This window comes from Ornithodoros turicata, chromosome 4, assembly GCF_037126465.1.
Source record: "Ornithodoros turicata isolate Travis chromosome 4, ASM3712646v1, whole genome shotgun sequence".
NCBI lineage: Eukaryota > Metazoa > Arthropoda > Arachnida > Ixodida > Argasidae > Ornithodoros > Ornithodoros turicata.
Genome location: NC_088204.1, coordinates 69,918,109 through 69,943,754, shown reverse-complemented (window position 1 = coordinate 69,943,754; position 25,646 = coordinate 69,918,109). Strand labels below are relative to the sequence as shown.

Here is a 25,646-nt window from a genome sequence, read left to right as displayed (position 1 = left end):
CTCAGGTTGTCTAGACGCAGCGTCGGATTAACAAATAAGTATTTTGACCGTGGAGGCTGCATTTCTTTGTGAAGCCCATGTGAAGTTTCCACATCAGTGTATGTCACGTATGAGAGGATACACCACGACAGCACAATGTACCTGTGCCTGTGATACGGAACCATTCTCCTCTAAATAAGAGAGAGAGAGACACGCACACAGACAGACAGACACGCAGACAGCCAGACAGGGGTTAGATGTGGATGAAGTAGCCGATTCACCGCCGTTGTGGCGCTATACTGAACATGAAATGAAATAGTATCTTACGTAAACAGCTTTTTGATTATGCACATCATGATTTGTTTAATTAGTAATTAATTAGGACAGGATTTGTTTAAACGGCAAAGTGCACTCACTTAGCATCCACAGGATGTATTCGCAGCTTGGGTGCCATCTCATGTGTTCCTTGGCTGGATCGTCGAAAGGTTCCCAGTGCGAGAGTCCACCTCCACAGTGGAAGCAGGTTGTGTTATCGCCTTCCCCTGGAAAGACGCAAAAAAGTAACGTCAGTTTAGGATTGCGGGAATGCAAGATTAAAGAGAAATGTGCTCCCTTCGTGACCCCTACAGTGTTACGTGTTCTGCACTGAGCAGTTGCAGTTTAGTGAAGTTGAGGCTTTTGATGTTTTTTCTTTAAATTCCGTGTTAGCGCCGCGACGCAACTATGGCTAGACCGACGTACAGGCATGGGCAGATGGAGAGAGGACAGCAGAAAGGAGGGGAGACAGGGGGAGTAAGTACGCGTCCTGGGACTACTTCAAGGGCAGCTGTGCAAACATTCGTCTGGAAATTGCGCCTTAAAACCTCAAGAAAACCCCAGACAGCGCAGCCGGTGCGGGGATTCGGACCCGCGTCATCCTAACCAGTGTGCCATAGGAGCTGGTGGCTTGTGTTGTGTTTGTCCCTTCCTATGTTCCAACCTCATAACAATTACTTTCCATCATGTTTACCTCACTGATTCTTTTTCGGGACCTAAGAAGGAGTGTGAGGCATTCTGGAGCGCGTGCAATTCAAATACCTCCTTCGTTAGCTCTCCACTAGCTACGACAATTGCTCTTTCGCCTGGACGCACGATATTTGTCGTACAACGCGGCAATAGTCAAGGGCGAAAAGTTTATGAAGGCGAATTTCACAACTACTTTAGGAGCCCTAACGCTGCTCAGAAAGTGGAAGGGCAAAATAAAAGAAAAAAAAACTCTTGTAATCTAACCATTTGGTTTCACTGTGTAGTTAGAGGCAGATGCAGTTATCAGCTAGGTCAGCTAGTTAGTTTAGCTAGTTCCCTTGTTGCAATTGGAACGGTATTTAAGGCACTGCGTAGCGCAACCATCATAAGGAAGGTTAGATGAAACGAGTCTAGGTTGACTATCCCTTGATAAAAGGCAAATTCCATTACAGAAAGCGACTGTACCGGACTGTACCGGCTCCGGTAGCGCAAGAGTTCCGCGGGTCACACGACGCGCCGATCATGACAGAGATTATGAAAAAAAAAACAGAAAAAAAACAACGACCATCCCTTAATCAAAATAAATAAGCAAACGAAAATAAATAACGGCTATAAATTGGTTAGAGAGTACCCGGTGTGGGCTTACCTGCGTAAAACAGCCCAGAGTTAGCCATACTTCCAGGATTGAGGAGCTCCGTGGGAGTGTGCGGGAACCGGTCGAATGTAGCCAACCTTTTCGACAGGTCCGCGTACCTGCGTGAAATGATTGATGAAAACCGAGGTACAGTCAACCCTCAGTTTGTGAACCCTCGATTTATGAATTCCCCCGTTTTGTGAACGGTATGCCACGCAACGAAACATTTGCCGTGTATTTTCTCTTCGTTTTATGGACCCTCGATTTCCAACAGTGAACACGTTTTGTGGGAACGAAGCAGATAATCCATGGCTTTTTGATCTCTGTTTACGAACATATTACACCCGGTCACCAAAAGGACAGGAAAAGATGGAATTTGGCACATGGCGTGTCCGCGGAGTTCGAGGAGAGAGCATGGGCGGATCCAAGGGGTGGGGTGGGGGACTGAAAAAGTCGAAGTTAGTAAGCAAAGTAAGCGTAAGAGTGCTACTGCGACTAGTAGATCCGCTCGGGACCACATTGATGCTGCTATAAGATTCCAAGAGGAGAACGACAGGCGAAGTGTGCAGAGGTTGACAACCCTTATCAGCAAAGTAGACACAAATGAAGGTCATGTGCAAAACACTATTACGTAGTACGTCTCAAAATGAACTCCTCTGCATAGTTCCGTCGTTTAATGCGCTCCTCCGTCCTTTTCTTTCCTGCACATCTCGATTTATGAACATTTTCGAGGGGAATGATTATTGTTCATAAATCGAGGGTTGACTATACGCATAATTTCAGACGTTCACAACAGCAATCGATTGGAATAGCGAACATAACGGGAGCATGATAACCCAAGAGACGGACACGAGCCCTTCTGTTGTTTGATCGCGTCCATATCTTGTCCAATCTTAACCAACGCGCTTCTTCTTGCGTGTTTGTGAACCCTATTAGCCAGGCTCCCTAGGTGTGCCAATCCATCTTGTCATCCTTTTCTCATTTTGTGCGTGCACGTGTGTACACCCTGATCAGCGCTGTCAAACATGGTGGTGGTGGGTGGGGTGAGGTGATGTAGGGTTAAGCTGAGGTCAGCCTGCTCCGGAGTGACGGCTTGGTGCACCCATAATAGGGAGAAGGGAGGGTCAAAGAGGAGAGAGAAGTGATGGTGGCACAGGAGAACGTGAGGTGTGCTAACTCTCTTGCTCTTGGATTTGCGTAGCCCAGGAGAACTACCCACCACAGAAAACATGCGATCATCCCTCAATAGTCTTCATTGAGAGAATCACTGTAGCGCGGTAACTGCCAGGATTATTGGCGAAGTCACCCCATAGCTGTCAACCATCAAATCTCATGACGGAAAAGCAGCACAGTGTATTCACTGCGAACAACACAAGCGTAGATCCCTCAATGGATCTGTTACACGACCTTCCACCCTTAAAATTATGTGCTATGAATTGTGTTTCATTTTATAACATTTTCTAACGTTGCTATACTTACTTAGGGTACCTGGAGCGGTTTAAATATCCAAATCCACCAGTCGGACCTGCTAGTTCGAACGGTTGGGAAGGTCCTGGCTGGTCCTGCAGTATGAGAGGTATAATTCACACTGTGCGTATGTTTACGATAAATATATGCCGTTCATCTACATATATGTAATAAAATAGCTACAAATAGTAGGCTAAATGTTTGGCATCCCACCGAGATGAATGAACGTAAACTTTTTGTCGTGCAGTGCACTTCCATCGTGGTTGTCCATTACAATAATGTACCAGGAATGTGACGGGAGGATGTCAATGAGGATCAAGTGGTTCGAAGTGAATGCGTTCATTTCTCCCCCGCATCTTTATTCGTGCGGTGTAACACCGATAGTAAAGGTAACACGTTACATATCCCGACGTGAAAACATTTGTCATGACTTACCTCAGGTCGTAACATATCAGGGACATGCCCCGGACATGCCAACGTGCCTACGAGCAAAAAAATAATCACGTCATTCATACGCACCTTACACTAGGAGTTTCTAATGCAAGCGCATAGTGTCTTTGACTTACGATCTGAGCATTGATTGACACGTGGTATTCTGTAAGAATGAATCAGGGTTCAGGACCGTAACAGGTGTGTGCGGGCCAACACATGACGCAAGCAGTGTACACTTACGTTCTCCACTCCAGTCTGAAGGTGCAAAGCTCAGAGAGTTTCGCCTCGATGTCATCTTTGGAAGCATCCTCTCTCAGCGAAGATGCTGCGAGGTACAGGACTTGTACTTTAATTCCTGAAGCCTCATAAAAACGGATGTCTTCACTGCCAAAGCGAGCGTCCACTAGCGCCTTTACTGCGCCCTTAGTCTCTGTGCGTCCGCGTTCTTCAAGCTAAGTAACATGGCGGAAAGTAAGCTAGGGACCGGTACATGCACAGAGGATGTTCGTAAAGGCAGGACCAAAAAACGTAGAAAACAATTTCCTAGAAATCATGAAACATGTCGAAGCAACGAGAAAACAGACGAAGACGGACATGACCATCTTTCGACAAGTTTCAAGTCAAACATCGATTAGGGTGTCTACCTGAAACATGTGTGTGAACCTTGTGGTGTGAACCTTGTTGGCGCATTTAACTTTTATGCAGAGTAGTGCATTGGAGACTATCCCTGTGTGCTACTATCCTTGTGAACTGTGTTTACTATGCTTGCGTGCTTGGTTCTGTACGTTTTTTTCGTCGTTCGAACAGCTTTTTCGTTCTTATGTCTTCTGTATCGCCTCAACGTATATGGCAGGCGAAAGTAATGTGTTTTGTGTTTTTTTTTCTGGGTTGGGGGTGGGGGAGATTCTGTTTAAGGGAGTAGGAAATTTGTCGTGTGATAAATTTAACCTCACCATTTTATTTTAGTTGTTAAACGTCAACATCATATGGTCTCGTATCCAGATTCGTATACGAAACTGAACCACTATACTTTTAACTAGTACTTTCCTTACCATTGTCTTGGTGCATTTATGGCATTCTTCGCTCGTGCGCGAGGAAAACCCAAATCATCAACCGAACTCGTACCATTCTATGTTTACCGTGCTGCAAAACTCAAGTACATGCAGAAAAAGACAAAGAAGAAGTATTCACCCTGTTCAGGTACGTATGGTGTTCCCTGCGGATAAAATTGACCACATTATCCCCTAATGTGAATCTGGTGAAGAAGCACTCTGGATACCAGCGGCTGTGTTCGACATGCGGGTCATCTCCCTCACTCCACCCTCCATGAGCACCACCACAGTGAAAACAAAGCACGATGTCCCCTGAAGTATGTGGACAGAGAAAAGCGTGAAATTAGGAACTATTGTTGTGAACCTGTTTCCCGTTCATTTTGCAACTAGTTCAATATAGCGATTTTAATATACCGTTGGTAACGTCGCCGTTAAGTTAACGTTCCTACCGAAACCAATGACAGCTTGCGCGACTGGGAAGTTTATCTATTGATTGGGTGCGGTAGACGTGGTAGCCCACAGCGCTGCCGGTGTCAATTCTCCGTGAAGGAACACCGTAGGCTGCCACCATATGAGCACGGCACTACGTGTCTTAGCTACATGGTAGGAGTATATGGTAAGCGAGGTGCTACGGTTGCCGCCGTTTAAAAAAAACACACAAGTACTCTTTATTTGAATAATGATGATTGGGGGTTTCACCGCGCGTTTGAACGACAGTTTTTGAACCTGTAAACTTCGTATCAATGAGTCCAGCAATGTATTATAAATCTCAAGACGTGACATCGAAAGCATGCTGGTCACCTAGCCTACGCTCCTATCATAAATGCGGACAAACCGGCTATCAGACGAAAGCGTGCTCTTTGTGGTATTGGCGTGTTAGCGGAAGTAGAACTGAATACAGTATGCGAAGGGGCCTGTTGTTGGACCGCATGCTACAGGGAACTCGCAGTGCGCGTGTCAGGAGTTGCAAACCATGCTCAATGTCAACCACAATGCACATAAAGAAACTTCCTCATTCACGTTGCGTTTCACTTCTCTGAATCCGTCCCGCCATGTTTACTGCACTGTAAATATGCAGTGTACGCAAATGTACAGGTCACTGTAAGGCAGACACATCTCACCGCTCAAAAACAGCCCTGCTACTGACAAAGGGCCTCTGCTCTTCCAGTGAACGCCGCTTCCATTCCGGTAGCTTCGCAGACGTGTGGCGATATTTTTGAATTCCGGGTGCTTCGGAGGGCATAGTCTTAGGAACAAGTCGTATGCGTTTCCCAAGAGCTTGAAGTCGTCAGGAATACTAAATAAGACTATGAAGGATTGTATGCGCCTGTAAATGAATAATTTCGAGTTAGTACGTAGGTTAGTCGCGTTGCAATGTGTGCGGCGATATGGCAACAGATGAGTATCATAAACGATGTCAGATGTTTGCTTATGATTCGTAAGCAAGCATCTGACATCATCTTGTGTTTGTGTCCAACCTCTTGGTAAAGAAACCTTCAAACTGTCAACCGCTCAAGGCAACGTGCAAAAAGCCAAGTAATCCCTTCATACAGGAAGCCATGTAATTCCTTCGTACAGGATGCCGCAAGATAGGAAACGGTGCCCCACGCGAACGAAATGAACGATGTTCTTACCAGTTGTGTATTATCACACATATTATAGACTTATTGATCAATTCAGCGTGATTAGCTAACTCTGAATATGTTTCTTTAAGGGTCGAGGTGTTCCGCAAGGCTATATCTAAGAGTTTCTAATTGACAACTCGACACCCTACTCGGCTTTATAAACGGGAAGTAATTTTGTAGTTTAAAAGTAATTAGTGTAGTAAAGTTGTAGTTAGGGAAGTAAGTAAGTTTGTTTTTTTTCTCTTTTTTCCCTTTCTTTCCTGGGAATAGCAAGCCGCCGTAGCGCAGGCTAACACTTCCCTCCTATTGTTGATATAATAAACATATCCCCCAATTAATTAACTAGGCGCCATTCAAAAGCGACATCGACTGCAATACATGACTGCTAACAACGTTCAGTTACAGCACACCGTGCAGCACAATGTCTTGGTGCGTGTTAGGAGCACATAAATCAGGAAGACAAGGTGCACTCATTTTGCGGAGTCCTGTGCTATGTCGCCAACAGTGAAAGTTTTCCAACAGATTGGCGCAAAAAAGTACACAATGGCTGGAAAACTGACAAATGATTCTCTGCACTCTATCGTGCTCATTCGATGCATTGCCGACAATAGGCTCTACGTCATCTTGACGGCGCCCCACCAACCAGTCACAATACAGGACGTTTATTGCGGTTTATTACAAACCCACAAGCTCGCACGTCCAAGCCATATTAAAAGTCGGCAATGTTCCATTTCTCTAAATCTACTCCCAATTATTACTAATGTTTCTTTTCAATCGCAAGTTGGCAATACTAAATCTTCGGCGCTATAGTGCTACGCGAACGGTGATCAATACCCGTCAGTGGCACGTAGCCCAGCGTGCGTTCTGGAGACCTCACCGCGGTGTTACCAGAACCGGTACGCACCCCCCAGTGCAGTATACACACAGTGTACACAACGGGGACCCCTCACTGGCCAGGGAACCCGGAGCGTCAATAAGCTCCAGTTTCTGGAATGCGACGTTGTGACCAGTGGGAGCTCCGTGACGTAGCGAAAGTAATGCAAGGAGGAAAGCAGATACTAGAGCGAATTGTGCTTCTTGAATAGCATTGACTTTCGGTAAATACGCTCGCTAGAGCTAAAGGAATTACATAGCATATTTCAATTTGTGGATTGGGGTCCTTTATGGCGAATGATAATTTGAACTTGTTCAGCGAGCTGTTAAGTACCCCGTCAATTTGCGAAACCTCAATGCGCGAAAGCTCCTGTGGAGCTCTTCTTTTGAAGAAAGCAGGACGTTCGTTGTAACAACAACGACAAATTGATGATCATGAATGTGGAGATTCGCCACCCGGGTTGTGGCCCACTACCCCAATGCGTTGTATAGAACATACATGTATACCCCAGTTTCGGGCCTAAATAATTAGCTATGGCACGTAATTCCTTCTCGTAATTTAATCGGTTATTCAAAAACCCCTTTGTTTGTTGCAATGATTGATATGACCTCTATTTATTTCTCGTTTTCTGAAAATGCCGTTTTGTTTATGAATTAAGCGATCAGGCTGAATAACTCTGAGTGAAACGCAGCCGTCTACCGTTTAGTATCACTCTTTGAAACGCTTTCGCTAGTGCGATGTTGATGCTGATGTTGGCAAAAAAAAAAAACATATATAATAATAGAGATGTCACATTCGTGGATTCGGTAGTGGGAACGACACTGCACTAAATGCTTTGTGTCGTTAATCATTCTGTATTTCAAGGCACGCCGCGGAGATATCTTAATTGTAACAACGTGTATGTATATGACCTGAAGTACGACGGGCAAGACGCCCCTCTAAGCAAGGAAGAATAACAAATGCACGTAGGCGCAATGTGCCGCTCACAGCGACCCACTGTAGTTGGGGTAATAGTCACGTATGTTCTGTAGCGTTCTGCGAAGAATCCTACCACAATGTGGTGCGTGTATTAAACGGTGGAGATTCTTACTTTTGGCTGGCATTTGGTTGACATTGCCTTCGTCCCTGATGCTGCTGGTCCCTGGTGAGTCTCTTACACTGCTGAGGAAATGAGAGGGAATAATTTAAAATACATCCCATGAATATTAAACAGGACTGCTGCACACAAGGATTTCCCATAATACTCCAACGTGCGATGTCAACGGGCTGTCATTAAATCGCAGAACCAGGCGATGGGGGAACTTTTTTCCAAATGCCACAGGGCATCCACAATCTCTCGATACTTATGTTACACATAAGTAGGAATCGCTTGGCATTGCAACGTTTTCAACGGCCACTAGGCACTTCAGATCGCGTATTACCGGAATCGGAGTATACGTCGATCGCGCCGTGTCCTCCCAAACTAGTTTTTCCCTGTGTGACAGGTAAGTATCATAAAATTAATTTTTAGTGTTGAGAAGTATGACGTCATAGGCATCCATTCGTCTCTCAGCATTGCTGTCAATTTTCCTCTCCTCACCACAGCTGCTCGCAGATTTCCATCGCGGGGCGGTGAGCGGAGATGCTGGCTCGTTGCTAGAGACAAACCCCGAAGCTCTCGGTGACGTCACCTAGGCTTGGAGACTTCGAAACCACGAAGTTTCGCGTGTTATTGAGAAAATTCGTGGCAACGCGTGACGTCCACTGACAGCACTTACATGTTTTGCGTACCTAGTCTTCCGGCGAGGTTCATTTATAACACCAGGGTCCCTTGATAGCTATCAAGGGACCGTGATAACAATGAGTAAAAGAGATTCTCACTTCGTAGGGGTACTGTAAGGAGCATCAGCGACGTTTTTGTTGTCATTTTGGGGGATCAGGTTCTACAGCTCGACTAACTGACGCCGCAAGACACATTCTCGCATCAATGTCAACAGTACAGTTTCCCCTTTGACCGTTAAAACATGTATGAGAGAATATGTACTTACAGCTCCCAATTAAAGCCCTGCATAGACGTTTTCTGCCAAAATCTCCGCCTCACCGTTCGAAACTCCGCCTTTCACACCTGGATTGCTTTTTCCAACATAATGGTCACTAGGGAAAAGAGCATTCATGAAACCCCTCCAGGTATGATGACAGGTCATGCATTTTTTAAAGCTCCTTCCAATTACTGCACTCGCTCTTATAGGATATTTTTATTTTATTTTCTCTTTGTCTTCCCCTTTTCTTTCCTTCTTTTCCTTTTCTTTTCTCTTTGTCTTAGACTTTTCTTTCCCCTTTTCTCCTTTTTTCCTCTTCTTTTCTTTTCTTCCCCTTTGTCCTTTTTGCTTGCCATTTTCTTCTCTTTTTCCTTTTGTTTTCTTTGCCATTGTCCTTTTCTTGGAATAGCGAGCCGACCTCCGTCTGGCTGACCTTTCCTTTCTTTTTTCTTAATAAACATGCCCCCCCCCCCCCATGCTGCATTTTTGATTATATACTTCGTGTTTAGACAAGAGATTTTCCTGAGCACACAACCGAACTTTTACGTTCCTGAGGAAATAATTTATACCAAGCACCGAAGGGCATGCGAAGTCAATTTTCCTGACGATGCTGCACGCCGATCAGCGGTAGAAACTTGACACTGCCATGGCTGGTGCCCCATTACGTTACGCGCGACGTCACCGATCATCAAAAGGTGCGCCAATGAATTCGCCTTCTCCGAGTGCTTGTGTAAACCAAACATAAGGAGACATCCAGGACAACGCGTGTAGTAGTCAAGAGATGAGAGGAGAATCGCCAGAGGAAGGAGGGACGCGGAGGAGAGGTGACTTCAACCGAGCGTAGTTAAAGGGAATATCATATCCGGAAACGTCTGTATAAGACGGAAACGGTAATGTTCCTCACTGCTTTACAGTCAACTTGGCGAAGTCTGTCTTCCGAAAACAGCTTACATATTAAATAAGCGAGTTTTAAAGATCCGCACTCTTTGTGCAGGTAAAGAAGTCCCAGGGAGCGATGGCTAACGTTTCCTTTTTTCTTCTTTCTGTTTGATAAACGTATCTCCCCAACGATCGTAAAACTGTGATGACATCAGCCAGGGGCACGAATTGCAGCGCAGCGCAGGCGATTGTCACCGCGGTCGTCAGATTCGCGTTCGCACCGCAATATACTAAATGAAAGGACCTCGGTAAATACGCCGACCTTCGCTTACCAGTGCGAGTTCCGACGCGACTACGTTGCGCGGAACACTGTGTTAAAGCGCAGATATAGTCGAACGTATCAGTGCTGCGCAGCCGGCGGTATTCAACGCGCTAGGACGTCACCCGCGCAGAATAGAACATGTTCTATTTTTCGCCGACCGCGCTGGAGTGCCAGACCAGCGGAGTCGCGCTTGTGCTGTCATGCGCACTTACAGTTTGTACATGCGCCACGGCCACAGGTCACTGCTGACGTGCGTCTGACATATTTTCCGGGTGGCTTGGCGTAGCGTGTCTTTCTTCGGCTGTCGATGACTGCGACGCCAAAAACGTCGGACTATACCTGCGCCTTTACGGTACGTCCTAGCTTCCGAACGTGTCCGACGCTTACTAGAAGCAGCTTTACGCAAGTCGATCACAGATCGAGATCCGCAGACGCCGTGCCTCCCACCCGCGGTCGGTCGCCAAGGCAGAGAGCGATTTCCGGAATACTCTCAATATCCGCCGTCTGCTCCTGCCGTGCGTTTGATTACACTGCACAGGAACAACGCCACAGATTCGCGTGGGATTGTCGGCGTTATTATCACTGATGAACGCGGAGTAAATCGTATACTGCAGTTTCGGAATCGACTACGACGGATGCGATAGTCCGTTCAAGCAAACGACGCACTTTGTCCGGGAAAAAAATTCTCGAGTATGACATTCTCTACACGAGGAACCGTTTTCAGTAAAAACGCAATCGGGTGTTTACGGAATTTCACAGTCCATTAAAGGCCCCACTGGCTTACCTCGACATCCTCTATAACGAGAGGAGAAGGGTACTCTTCCACAACTTCGTTCTTCCTTTGGTCAATCGTCTTACCTGTGTGGAAAGGACTGTGTGTCAGGAATCAGGTTGAATACTTGCATATGGTAAGAAAAAGATCGCGTCGAGGAAGCCGTAAAGGTCGTGACGTAACATAAAAAAAATAAAAAAAAATGGGCAAACAATTGTGGCGCCCAGCACCGTCCAGAGACCGTAAGTCGACCCTACAAAAGTAAAAAAAAATCGATGTAGGAAACACACATACACACACAAGAAAAGAAGCCAATGTCTGGCAGTGACTGAATTCGAGATGGACGTAAGAAACTAAGAAGATGCCCTAAGCGCCTCTCCCAATGCAAGCGGACGTGCTGTGACCAGCGCGTGGCATTGCTGTCATTTGCCAACACACGTGACCCATAAACGTCACTGCAACACGTCATAAAACATGGCGCCCTCCATGCCCGTGGCGTATCTTACCTGAATACAGAGATGATCAGCGGCCGAATAACTTGCTTCCGCTTTCCTTTGGAGTTAGAAGTTATCGTACCCGTTGGAACACAAAATAGGCAATCTCAGTGTAGAAGCAATGCGTCACTAAATTGCTCGAAGGCGTACATACGTCATCGTGACATTGCCTGGCTTCTGTCCCATAAGGTTTGTTAAACTTCCAAGCCTCCGCGCAGACCGCCATAGCACCCAAACAAGTGGGAATCACGTGACCGGGCATCTTGGTGGGCGTGGCATTGCCAGGAGTGTCCACTAGAGGAGCCCCACGGTCCTCCGTGGTTATAGCCCTTTCCCTAGTTGCTTACATCCATGGAATTCGAGACTGTGCCCCGAATATAGCGATCTTCAGATCGCTATATTTAGCGGTATTCCGTACACGACAAATTGTTGGTCCCTGATTTGCCACGTGCTCTTGCCTGAAGCCCCCCCCCCCCCCCCATCCCCGCAAATCGCAGTGTTTCCTTTACAATCCGAACCTTGTCATCTTATTCGTCAGTGCACCACCCTCACCTCTCACCCTTAATGCATTCCCCTCATCTTTGTAATGCGTTAGCATTAGAGTCCTCGCTACGAAAGATTCGCGGCATGGTTTGTCTGTAGCCATGGAAGTGGAGAGAGGCGCAGCGAGGGGAGAGGAGAAGACTGCGCGTGGAGAGCTCGACGCGACGCCGCGGGAATGCAGATGTCGTTGTCGACAGGTTAAAATGTGTCTGCGCGGGCGCTCCATGATTTATGAATGCTGTGCGGAGTAGCAGCGGCGAAATAAGGCTGAGGCTGCGCGTGTGCCGCCAAGCTGATTCAGAGGAAGCCCAAGAGGCTCCTTTGCCTGCGGATGCTACTGCAAAGCGACGAAAGCGAACTACAGAGAATAACGAAGAGCGTCAACACCGATTAGTCAAGGGGGGAGGCCAAGCGGAAGAGACACGAAAAGAATCTCGTCTTACGCGATGCCCCAGCACAATCATGATCTTCTTGGACCGAAAGGCCAAAAGGACCATGCGTTAGCGTTGTGTGGGTCGTTGAAGGGTTGTATACCGTTTTGAAGGGGAGTTCCAAAAGGCTTTTCAACTTTTAATTCTAACGCATTTCTGTCGGATCTACCAATGGATCCACCAGGCTTTTTTTGATATCTTGTTTTTCTTTAACCTATCTCCTCGTTTTTTTCACCTCTTATTAGTTTATTCTTTATTTCCTAATCACTTTCTTTTCTTTTCTTTATTTATAGCGGAATAGCAACCCGAGATACCGTTTGGCTGACCTTTCCTCCTTTTGTTCTTTGTTCTAATAAAAATATCCGGCTCCCACCCCAAAAGAAACTGCCCGAGGGCACCGTGCCTGAAAATTGTCATTATCTTGACCTTCTCTTTGTCGAGTGGGAAATTAACGAGTGAGATTCACGCTCGAATCTCATCCCTATCAATGAGATTCGAGTCATTCGAGCCCGTTCATTCGTGAATGTTCCGCGCTCTTCTGGACAATTGCTCAACCCCAGGCATACCTTAACCTGAACCCATTTGCAGACGCCACATTATCTCAGGCACACAGGTTATCTACGAGAGGCCAAAGATAAACGTTTGTCACCGTTCAACCCTGGGACAGATTTTGACATCCGGAGGTAAGAATGCTTTGATTGCCCAAGCAGCACAATGTACTGAAAAAAGTCGAGTGCAATAGGGGTGGACGTGTAGGTGGAAGACATTGAACAGACTCGTGACATAAAGAACATTGAAGACACATACCGTCCATCCCTATTGCTCTCGTACATTGTGCTGCTTGTGTGGCTGAAGTATCAGACAGGATAATCAGTGATGCAGCCAGAATAACAAGAGTATGAGATGTCTGGGCTGGCCCACTTTCAGAAGTTCTCTCCAACGCTTAAGCTTATCTCTAGCGTCCGTCTCTCGCCGCCTTGAGAGAAAACGTTCCCTTCACGTGATCGACGGACGGAGGGTTTTTCTAGAGCGCCGATATTCGTCACTGTATGTTGCAACGGTTGTTCTAGTGTGCGCTTGCCGGCGCAGTTCCCTGCGAAGTCCCTATTGCAATAGTCGTTAGGGCGCCCGCCTGGGCGTGGCCGCTAACAGCAAGCAGTTCCATTACCGGCACCACCAGTGTGCATCAGTTGCGTCGTGCGGGACTTGTGTTCATTCGCGTGGAAAACGTAAGGCATTTGGAAAAGAAAATTGCGTGGAATGGACCTTTTCCCGAGTATGCGACTGCACACGGCTGTCATGTTAGTTTTTTTTGTTTGTTTTTTTTGGGGGGGGAGCGATTTCCCTTTCTACCGAGGGATGGCAAGATAGTCGCATTGTGCGAAAGGCCGTTTATAGGGCCTATAAAAGGGCTCTGATCGCGCGTACTGTCACTTCCAGCTGCGCCGCAAGACGTCGTACATATAGCCTCAGTCTTTGTGAAATCCTCTCAATTTTATGATAATGAGACCATCACTCACTGTGGCATTTGTAAGCAATGGAAAGTAATATGAAGACAGGAAAACGATGTTGTTTGGTTGTTGAAATCTGATCGGATCTTAAAACATGAGGGGTATCATTTAGCACTGCTGCTTGTTACTGAACAAAGATTCTCTACGTGTATTTGCCGATGTCCTGTCAGACATGAGCATGGCCTTCATGAGATCGAAAAAGATTGATAGGAAGTGTGCTCCGCGCGGGGGAGTGGGGGGCGATAGGTAAACGACGGCTACACAGAGATCATGTGATTAATACTGAAACTCCCCAACTCTAATGGCAGTCCATGCGTAAAAACCATCCAAAAGTTAAAAAAAAAAGTTAATTGTTTCCTTCCGGTCTCGTGTCTATTAATCTCTATGACCATCAACCACATGTTGATCGGTTGTCGCATTCTATTCCCGAGCGACATGTTACCTGAGGGAACCGCCCGTCTTCGGCCAACTTCAACTGGGCTAAAATTTGCGTTTGAGCACATGAAGGTGTCGGGGGAAAAACAAAGTTCACGGATTTTGCCGCTTCTATACCCGCAGCCCAAGGATATTTGTTCGCCTTCCAAAATTTTACCTTTCGGTAAATATACGTGGCAAACGTTCAGGAACATCACAGGGGAAGTGAACATACTGCAATCAGCATGGAGTTCAGCAAATGTTAAAAATCCCGAATTTTACATAGCTCAGTTTATATCTGATGTCCACCTCTACTGTTCACAGTTTGCGTCCCCGTCTCGTATTTCCTTATCTCTGGACAGATCCAATAGACTAACACGATTAATTTGGTACTTACCGTATGCAGGCGAAATGGCACGGCTCTGGTACACTTCAGCACTCATAGCGTAGTCCTCGTCTCTTACAGTGTCCGCGAGGCACTCGCGGCTTGTAAATAATGGAAGTCGCTGAAGCGTGAAACTGCCATTATCTATGTAATGCGCGGCACCAGGAGTGCCGGAGTTAATCTACGATAAGGCACGTGAGTCAGTCTACGAGTATGTGTGGCGACATGCTGCAACTTCCGGTATGGGACTGCGGATAATCTCCGCAGCCTGGGGATGTTTCGAGGTGCTCTGGAAATTTCCTACACACCCCAAGCAGCACAATGTACTGAAAGTTGAGTGCAATAGGGGTGGACGGGTAGGTGGAAGGCCTTGAACAGTCTCTTGAAACTAAAGAACATTGATAAGACACATACCGTCCCAAGCAGCACAATGTACTGGAAGTCGAGTGCATTAGGGGTGGACGGTATGTGTCTTATCAGTGTTCTCTAGTTTCATGAATCTGTTCAAGGCCTTTCATCTACCCGCCCACCCCTATTGCACTCGACTTTCAGTGCATTTTGCTGCTTGGGGTCCACCCCTATTGCACTTGACTTTCAGTACATTTTGCTGCTCGGGACGCTGCTGGAAGCAATGTTTATCTTCTCCACATTGCAATCGTCCTCGACCATGATAGAACCCGCGATCTGGAGCTCATCGAGTCGACTGTGCTACCGATGCGCGCGGCTCTTTGGATTAATGTTTCTCCATCTGAGGAATCTTCAGCCAACGCCGAAATTTCGGCATACGAGAGAAGGATGTGTAAAACCTCTCGCAAAGAGGGGACGCATCTGCGTTATTTGTACCATGCCGCCAATCACGGCCATTCCCGGCTGGGTTTATACGTGCAACATTAGGAGCAGTTAGTGGACACGTAATGAAGTGATTCAACGAGGCCGGTATGTTTCGTTTGATACTGCGAGCCATTCTATTTTGTTTTTATTTGCACTTTTGGACGTCTGCGCTTTTCGTGCTATTCAGTAAAAATACAGTAATGCAGCGTATGGGGATGACGACCAGACCTTATCGTAATAAACATGAAAATAAGCACGGCACAAGGTATAAGCAAAATAAATTTTAAAAAGTTAGCGAGATTCATTGACTAACTGCACTGACGTTTGATACTGCGATCTATTCTATTCCGTTTTTGTTTGCACGTCTGTGCTTTCCGTGTTACTCAGTAAAAATACAGTAATACAGCGCATAGGGCTGACGACCAGACCTTATCGTAATAAACTTGAAAATAAGCACGGCACAAGGTATAAGCAAAATAAATTTTAAAAAATTAGCGAGATTCATTGACTAACAGCACCCCCTACCCCCATGATGTCATGGGGCCAAATACGGTCACTTTACTTATCAGTGCAGTTCCTGAAGGTGCAAGGATATGTACGTCATACCGTATGTACTCATACACCGTAAGTGCCGGAAGTTTCTGTTTACTGAACAATGTGCACTCTGGAATCGTAACAGCGAAGTACTCACCAATGCATTTGGTAACTAAATTCTAATTGCTAAGGTAACGCACAAAAGCACGCAGAGAAGAGGGGTGCGGCTTTTGTTGCAATCATTTTCGTTTGTCATTTCCTAACCCGTACAAAAAACGACGTCAGAGCAGTATGATGTAAACATCCGGATACCTGATGTAACATGACAAAGCCTGATGTACCACCTCATGCCGTCTGAGTACGTCGATGTAGCACTATAAGAGTCTTATTCTCACTCTGGTGTCGCGAAACCATTCGGGTGTGACATCAGCGACGCACACCCGATCGAAAACAGGCATCAGGATAGTCTGATGTTTTAAGTCTGTTGTTAAGTCATTTCTTGTTTTGTGTTGATTCTTTGAACAAACCTCTGACCGGACGGGAATACGGACCACAACGACGTGTAGGCTTAGTGTTCGCTTGACCGTACTTGGCATGACATTTGACTAAAACGTACCGTGTTTCTTCCATATCAAGCTGGAGAATATGTTCAAAAATGAAAGGCTGTACCAGCACGGTATTTATTAGTTGTGATATTTAGAGTGTAGACCGAAACACGAAGAAGTATTGTCAAATGACAAACATATGTTTTGGTATTCTTGTCCCCGTGCAGTGATTTTGAATTTGCTGTATGGCGTCGGACACTGTCATCCGACGTCATGTAAGGCGTCATACATTGGACAGTGGCCGCAATCAGAGAGAATGGGAAAGGTGCCTAAAGAGTAGGTGGAGTACATATAGTTTTATTTATAGCCGTCAACATGATTGATTGATTGGCAGAAGAAGACAAAATGGAGCCGTCAACTTCGTGATAAATATCCGTATTTGTACAGGTAGATGGGTAGAAATCCAGCGAACCGGTAGAGAAGTACGAAGGGAGTTGCCTTAGGACAGGAGCCCCCGATATTTCGAACAGAGACCAGAAGAAGAACAGTCTCTGTTCGAAATATCGGCGGCTCCCGTCCTGAGGCAACTCCCTTCATATTTGTGCAAGACATTTGAAATGACAGCGTGTTGTTATGTACTTCGATATTGCAGTGTGCATGCCGTGTTGTCATCGAAAGAAGAGAATATAATCCTTGTACTTTTCAGCAAATCCTGTAAAAGCGAGAAAGTTCAGGATCTTTCCATATACAACACCAGTAGAGTGTGTTAGTAAGTTAGTAATTTAAAACGTGTCTTTGAAAGCACTTTATCTACCCACACCCAATCAACAGGTAAGATTCTTGCTCATGCACGCTGTCATCGGTTCTGGAAACTGCGATGACTTCACTATGACGTCATCAACGGTCATCTAATGCCATCCGGTATCTTCATGTACCGGGCACTGAAACTTGGCAAAGGAGTCACCTTGTTGGCCGTGCTCCAAAGAACGTGACAACAGCATGACTTGGAAACTAGTGTCACAGTGTGATAATAACTATTCCAGTAACACAGGAATGTGAAATCGCTTACAATCAGTGCGATCAACGTCATTTCGTTATCTTTCGGCGAGGGCAGAATGGCACGAGGCGTTACGTATGTACGTATCCCAAGCAGCACAATGTACTGAAAGTCGACTGCAATATGGGTGGACGTGTAGCTGGAAGGCCTTGAACACACTCGTGAAACTAAAGCACATTGATAACACACATACCATCCATCCCCTATAGGACTCGACTACCAGTATATTATGCTGTTTGGGATATCACTTGAACATTGTTCAAGATTGTGACACGCCAGCGGCATGGCCGAGCGTGCTCTGCTCGCTGGTGGTGGCCAAGGTTGTGCATAAGACTTAGGAGGTGGTGGGTTCGAATCCCAGCACTGGCTTTGCTGTCCCAGGCTTTCCCTGGGTTTTCTGGCAGACTATCCAGGCGAGTATCGGCACAGTTTTTCTTCAAGTCGGCGAAGGGCGCATAACCACCTCCCCTGTGCCCCACCCCATCCTGCTGGCCTCTGTCTAAGTCTCTACTCCGCTCGTACGATAACACTAATCACGCTAATCTGAACTCCCTGATACGTAATCAAAAGACAAAGACAGAAATAGAGATTGTGACACAGAAATCTAAGAGGCTTTTGTTCGGGGTTTGGTTTGGTGCAGAAACAAACAACATAATTACAGGAGAAAAAAAGAAGCCGCGCAGATTATCGTTGCAATGCGATAGCATTTATGAGCTTATCGGGGGAACGTTCCGTCGCCACCGTTTTCGCACCGTTCTGCGCACTGTCGTTGCCGTAATTTCGTTATACAGACATGTCCTGTTTTGTACCACGGTCAGCTGTACTATACGGCAAGGTTGCGACGTTTGAAGGAGTTCTTCCTCTCACAGCGGATTTATTATAGACGCGCTGGAGCACCTATATTCTCCAAGTAACAAGCTACGGTAGCACCTAGGGATCGCATCTCCCCCTTATGAAAAATAAAAGCTAGGTTCTATAGAAGTTACATAGAAAACTGTGGATAGGGTGGTTTAAAAGTCCATTGGAGGTATATACAACTTTATCTACTTTTAATGTAGTTCCTTTCAATAAATGGCCACCACTTCGGACAGAAAGTGGATGGAGAAAATTGACAGAAATTGTAAATAGGGTAGGTGCAATAGCTAAAGGAATTACATACAGCCTCTATCTAATCCTGATCTATTTCTAATGAATATTTGGAGACCAGTTTCTATAGAAACTAGACAGGACAATAGACAACACGTCGTAAGCAATATGAAGAGTCTCGTCTCATTTAGATGCAGCTTAGACCTTCGATAACTTGTTGCTACGCATGCTTTGCACCTAGCCAATGCGTGTATCTCGATAACCAGGAATGTTCTATTTATTTCACCACTACACCAGAAAAATGCTTTCCCACTCCAAATCACACAAAAAAAGAATAAACAAACACAAATAGGAGGGAAATACTGTGACGTGTTTGCAAAGAAACAGGTACTAACACAACACGCAACGAAATGGCTTGGCCATATGGGGAGTCGACTGCGCTTGAGATGCGACCGCAGGGGTGAGGACGGCCCGCATAGATTGTTATTTTGGGAGCAAATAACAGCCACAAAAAATATTTCATCCGACTGGTTCATATATTACTGCATTGAAGACTGTGTTTCATATTTAAATTACTCTGGAACTAAACCAACACAATCTCTACAACAAAATAATGTGGTGCTGCACGTTGCGCGTGTGTGGAGCGCCGTATTCTACAATTAGCTGGCACGATCTATGCCTTACACATGGTTCAAACGTGGCAAATACAGTTGATATAGGTACAAAACTGCTACTTCAGAACTGGTACCCATTTTGTACACACGCACCTTTTCCTTTGACAGTATGGAAGCAGCATTGTATCAAGTGCAATATTAAAAAGCAAACAATAAATGTTCGCGTTGCCTGAAGTGATAAGTCACAATATTGCTCTTGACATTTATATCCATGTTCACACATTCACAAATAATATGCATTGCTTGTTATTCAAATGCGAAAAAAAAAACTAGTACAACATGTCGATAAGTAGGAACTTCCGTGCCTAGTATTAGCTCTTTACAGACTGTATAGAAAGTCTATACATTCTAGTTCCTGAATACTGTATAGAAAGTGTATACAGTTGACCAGTCAAAACCCTATACAGATTCTGTCTATTTCCCATCCACAAAGTTGACAGAAAGTGTATAGAGTTTACCAGTTAAACCCTATACGGATTCTGTCTACTTCCCATGGACAACGTTCACACTGACACGATAGATATTCTATAGGTCCTGTATATAAACTGGAAAATCAATTTCATCAGTGTATGTATATACGCTCCTGTTTCTTTATTCGCACGGCTCGGTGCCTACTCAGTATTAATGCGCTCTACAATGGGTGAAAACTGCATATCTGTTACAATGACGACATTACTGTTCATTTGGGTACATTATTTTGTTGCACAAAATATTTAAAAAGTACACAAATCATTATCATCATCAGCTTTATTCCATAAACAATAGTAACAATTCATAAGCTTTAATCGCAGTTAAAAATTCTGCTATTTAATTGATAAAATAGTGTATATTCCTAATAATGATTAATAAATAGTATAATTCTGCTCATTACAATTAATAGTTATGCTGTTTAATTATTAGTTGAGTAATTAACAATACTATACAACATGCATGAAGTCTTACTGCACCGTGGCCCAAAATCCAGACTTATTGATGAACTCGCTTATATGTATACAGAACAGATTCAGAATTGAAAGAATTATGTTTGCGATGTTGGTATAGAAAATCTATAGAATATGACAGATACAGTACCTATCCACTCTCAATGCACTTTCTATCTAGTGTCTTGGAACTGGATAGAGGAGATAGATTATCCATTGGAATTGTATAGAAAGTGGAAAATCATTTTCATAAGGGCCATTAACGAAATCCGAATACGAAAGTTTGGTTTTCTGCGCAACACAGGAGGGCGAAGGTGTAAAATGACGTGTACGTGTTCCACGTGCGAACGACAGAACGGTAAGCAGTAGGGAATGCGCCGCACGTTTCGTGTGTTTTCCGTTTTGGTAAGCGATAGCGTGCTCAAACCCTGCTGAATTCATGAGAAGTGGGTTTCTCTGCTTGTTTGTTAGATGTTGTTAGGAGCTCGGTATGTTGAAGAAGTCAGCTGTTATAGGTATTCGCGCAGAAACGCTTGCATCTGAGCGCAGGATAGGAATTCCTTAAGCAGGGCACACTCAGTGTAAATTAATTATTTTGGATGTGAGTCTGCTTCACTGCATGACAGGACCCAGTAGGCTGAAATGAGAAGAGAGAAAAAATTGGAGCGCTTGATTAATAGCGATTCAAGTAACAGGGCAATTATAGTTTCCATAGAAAGTAGAATTTGAATAGACTCATAAAATTATAGTTTTGTAGTAGTTTTTCTAAACCGCAATGTGATAATCATTTATACAGTGGGAATGCAATCATGTTCCCGTAAAGGCCTTCTGTCTAGTCCTCCGTCGAGCGCGAATAGAACTTTGCCCCCAGGCTTTCGCGGCGTTTTGCTCGCAGGTGTAGCCTCAGACAACGAATGTATGAGCATAGAAAGAGTCATGTATTACATAAGCCTGGTGATGATGTTGAGTGGACTCACTTATTATTTTAAAAGAGCAGTGGTAGTTTACTGGTGTTGTGATTCTAATGACCATGATGAGCCATTGGGGTGAAAATCGCTAATATGCACGGTGCTTTTTTTGTTGAATTTTATTGTAAAAGTGAACATCATTAAGAGTCAGACAAAGGAAATAACCTTGCGATTCAATAAATTATAGGAGTGTTTGTCTTTGCCGCTGTCTTCTTCTTCTTCAGACAGGATGTGATGACGTCACGCAGTCTGTAGCAATGCATTGACCGTTACTGGAAAAAACTGTAGCAATAGAGAAATGGTGTGTATTGCCCTGGACGGATTTATGATGAGCAGTGTTTTTGAATAAGACTAGTGCGTGTGCTTAGAAATAGTTTGATGCTGGTTCTCTGCTTTGTTCAAGTGTTTCTTTTCGCTTTTTTCCCCCTTGTTGTCTGACAAACATGCGCTGCCATGCCCAGACCTGTTCTGACATGCTTTCCTTCTACATGTAGTTTTTTTCTTTTTGAAAAGAAACATTCTTGACGATGTCGATAGTGCCGCCTTGAATGGGAGTAGAGCTAGAATGATTCTTAATAATGTTGCGATTCATTTAGTTCAGAGAGTAACTGCAAGGGGGACAGGTGTGTGACTTTATTCAGGAGGAACAAAGCGACATTATTCAGTTAGCTGCCTGGCTCTCCGATGGGATGGACATGTCTCGATTAGGTCGTTGTATGTAGCCATTGAAGTTGTTAGGATATTTTGTTCTTTTGCAAGTCTCATTTAGTAAGACTTTGGGAATGAAATGCTTAATAATCACTTCTCATCGTATGGTGTTTTTCTGCAATAGTTCCCTATTCCAATAGTAGAATAAAGGAAATAATCTTGGGATAGTGATTCAATAAATAACAGGTCCCCTGTCTAGAGCGTACGCGTCCTTGAGCCACGCAGCTGCATGATGACGTCATACCGCGACTCTATTGTTTCAGGTGGACCTTGTCCAGAGGCGACGGGTTGGACATTAGTGGAAAAAAACAGTGTAGCCCTGAGACAATAGGCTGACATTACGACCAATGAGCAAGGCCTGCAGGGGGCGCAAGGATTCACTTCTCTCTTGGACACTGGTGGGTGTTGACGCGATAATTAGGTTCCTAGCAATTGCAATGGCCGTTAGTGGAAGAACGTAGCTTCGGTGCGATTCCGTTTGCCTCTGATGGGGTGCGGATGTGTGGTTCGTCACTGATGAATGGTGTTCGACGATGCAGGTGGATTTTGTGACGAGCGGATTTACAATGAGGGAATGTGGTGTACGTGTCCGATGATGGTGAGTGTCTTTTCACCCTGTTCAAGTGTTTCTCTGTGTTTGCTTTTCTTTGTTGCCCAGCAGTCGTGCGATTTGCCCTCGTGTAACAGCGCTCCTGACATGCCCCGACGTGCATGCTTTCCTCTGTTGACGCATCTAGCTTTGTATATTTTTTCTTTTTTGACAAGGAACATTCTTGTCTTGACGATGTCGATAGTGCTGCCCTGAATGGGAATAGTGCTAGAACAATTCTTAATAATTTTGCAATTAAATTAGTTCACAAATCATCCACAAGAGGGACAGATGCATGATTTATAGAGGAGTAAAAAAGCATTACGATTCACTTCTGCGCCTGGCTGTCGGACGGAAAAGACGTGTCATTCTGCGCTCCTCGTGACTGATGTGCTGTGTAACTAATTCTTTCGCGAACTTTGTCCTCGCTTTGTTTGTCATTTTCATGCCCGTGCATGTCGGGCGCTGGTTGCTGTTGTCCAGCCATCCCCGCCATTTTCTATCTTCTTCTGCCTTGGGAACGAGAGCAGCGCTGGCGTGATTCTTAATAATTTTCCCATGAAATTAGTTGAGAAAGTAACCGCTTGGGGGGCTGCTGATGCGTAACTTTATAGAAGAGAAAACAGCATTATGAGTCAGTTCTGTGCCTGGCTGTCGGATGGAGCAGTCGCATCGTTCTGTGCTCTTGTTGTGGTGGGATGATTTGTTGCGTAACTAATTCTTTCGGACGTGATAACTTTGTCCCCCTTTTTTTTATGATTTTCATGTCGGGTGCTGGTTGCTGTTGTCCGGGGATCCCCGCCATTTTCTATCTTCTTCTGCCTTGGGAACGAGAGTAGCGCTGGCATGACTCTCAATAACTTTGTCGTGAGATTAGTTGAGAAAGTAGCAGCTGCGGGACTTTATACAGGGGAAATAACCGTTACGAATCAGTTCTCTGCCTGGCTGTCGGATGGAGCAGTCGCTTCATTCTGCGCTCCCCGTGACTGCTGTTGTGGTGAGCTCATTTGTTGTGTAACTAATTCTTTTTGCTGTTCGCTATTGATGGTTAGCATATTTACTCTTGCTTTCCCAGCCTCTGTATTACGAGTATTTTTCTCCTCGCATGTCCAGAGCTGTCCTAACCTGCCCAAACATGTCATGATGACATCACAGCTGATGTCACAGGATGTCCGGAACTTGTGGTCATAGCTGCGATGCTTTGCAACCTGCCTCTGTGCTCCGTCGCCCGGCGATGGTCAGTGGCCGTTACGGACCGCTTTCTTCAAGATGGTGTCGTTGATCTTCAACTAAACTCCTTCTCTCCACTCTATCTCCATCTATTTTTTTCTGTTTTATGACCACGACTATCCGGAAATGCACAACTGGTCTGGACACGAGTTAGGTGCTCCCCAATTAGTGTGGCGACCCCCTGGAGGGTGCTGATTACTGTGGTGGGTTCCAATTAGCTCTAATTCATTCATGAATCGTGTTTAGACGAAGATGTGCGTTTCCGGATAACCGTGGTCAGTACTTACTACTCACCACCACCACCAAGAGCGTTACTAAGTGCAGGGGATCCGCTCCCTTGCTGGTGATTCCGAGGTCATGCTAAAGAATTGGAGTTGGTCGGTTAGAACCCTAAAACTGCTTGCGCTGTCAGAGTTTTTGCCCTAGTTTTTCCAGCAGAGCCCTCAGACGGACGTCGGCACAATGCTGCCCGAGATTGGCACAGTGCGTTCTCCCCTCTCCCACTCTTTTCTGGTGTCCTCTGCATCTGCATAAATCTCTACACCGATCACAGCCACAGCTAATTCACGGTGCTACTGCTGAAGCGACAGAAAAGAAAAGAACTGACCACTGCCCAATCAACCATAAAAAGCCCAAGGACGTCCTCATCTGGTCCAGACGTCCTCGTCCAATTTAGACATCATTAGGACATCCATAGGTAGTGTCACAAAGGCTGTCAATTGCATGACATCCTGAGGATTGTATTTTGACATTCTGCACAGGACGTAATGTGGTTCTAAGGTGGGGGTGAGTGTCACTTCAGTGGAATTATATATGCATGACACCAGGCACGTGCACGATACAAGATTTTTCAGTTTAAATGGACAAAAATTATTGTGTACAGTTTGGTATTTTTGCTTCTTGGGCCGCGATGGCATGCATTGGCTGCACGCCAACACGAATTCCCGCGTCCATGCCTGTCACCATGCCACCAGCCAGCGCTGTATGTCGCGCATGCGCAGTTTTGTTGGTTTTGTTCGGTTCGCTTTGGCTGTAACGGACGTTTCTCATCGCCGCGAGTGGTACGCATGATCTCGAGCGTATTATTGTCCCGCTAAGTCCGCAGCCATTAGAGGGTTTGTACTGTCGTTTCCAGTTTATGCTGTCGTTCTAGCAACCCGTCCGAGAAAGAGCCCGTAAGGGGAAATGTTTCTGCCAACCCCCAGCAGACCAGTCAGGCTCGTTTGAAATGTCAAGTGAGGACGCGGCCCTGTATCTGAAGTCGCTCTTCGCCATCAGGATTTTTGCCGTGTCAGGTGTGTAATCAATATAACTGTGAAATAGTATGTTCGGCTGTGCCATGCATTGTCTAGATTTCACTCCATTTGCAGGCAGTCTGAACAACGACAGGGATATGGAACGCAAGATGAAACCGTGAGCGACTTTTGTGCAGACGGTGTGTATATGTCTTGACACCTACTGCACATGGCTATGCTGTCATCGTGTTTTCTTATTTCTTGCAGATTAGGTGTGTATGGCGCAACGTGCACCAGGAAGAAAGACGCAAGCATTGTGTTCAATGTGGCGGAGACGCATGCACGTCATTACAAGATTTGCAAATGCTTTGAGAAGGACAAGTTCGACCGAAAGTGAGAATCTATGTGCTTTTTTTCATTATTGTTCATCGT

The 25,646-nt window shown here is 45.4% G+C and overlaps 1 protein-coding gene across 4 annotated transcripts in view; it reads right to left on the bottom strand.

The window, feature by feature from the left end:
* The window catches only part of LOC135391792 (death-associated inhibitor of apoptosis 1-like), a 71,986-nt gene that overhangs the window by 10,104 nt on the left and 36,236 nt on the right, over nt 1-25,646 (bottom strand). Inside the window, exons 2-12 of one of the 4 annotated variants that reach the window (XM_064622252.1) lie at nt 14,850-14,920; nt 11,072-11,145; nt 8,159-8,226; nt 5,691-5,896; nt 4,709-4,881; nt 3,758-3,969; nt 3,652-3,680; nt 3,521-3,567; nt 3,098-3,180; nt 1,631-1,737; nt 396-521 (exon numbers count right to left, since the gene is read on the bottom strand). In XM_064622252.1, the coding sequence (XP_064478322.1) occupies nt 396-521; nt 1,631-1,737; nt 3,098-3,180; nt 3,521-3,567; nt 3,652-3,680; nt 3,758-3,969; nt 4,709-4,881; nt 5,691-5,896; nt 8,159-8,226; nt 11,072-11,145; nt 14,850-14,920 (1,196 nt within the window). Of the gene's footprint in view, nt 1-395; nt 522-1,630; nt 1,738-3,097; nt 3,181-3,520; nt 3,568-3,651; nt 3,681-3,757; nt 3,970-4,708; nt 4,882-5,690; nt 5,897-8,158; nt 8,230-11,071; nt 11,146-13,176; nt 13,505-14,849; nt 14,921-25,646 lie in introns of those variants that run through there. The other 3 variants (XM_064622251.1, XM_064622250.1, XM_064622249.1) reach the window with 3 other exon arrangements.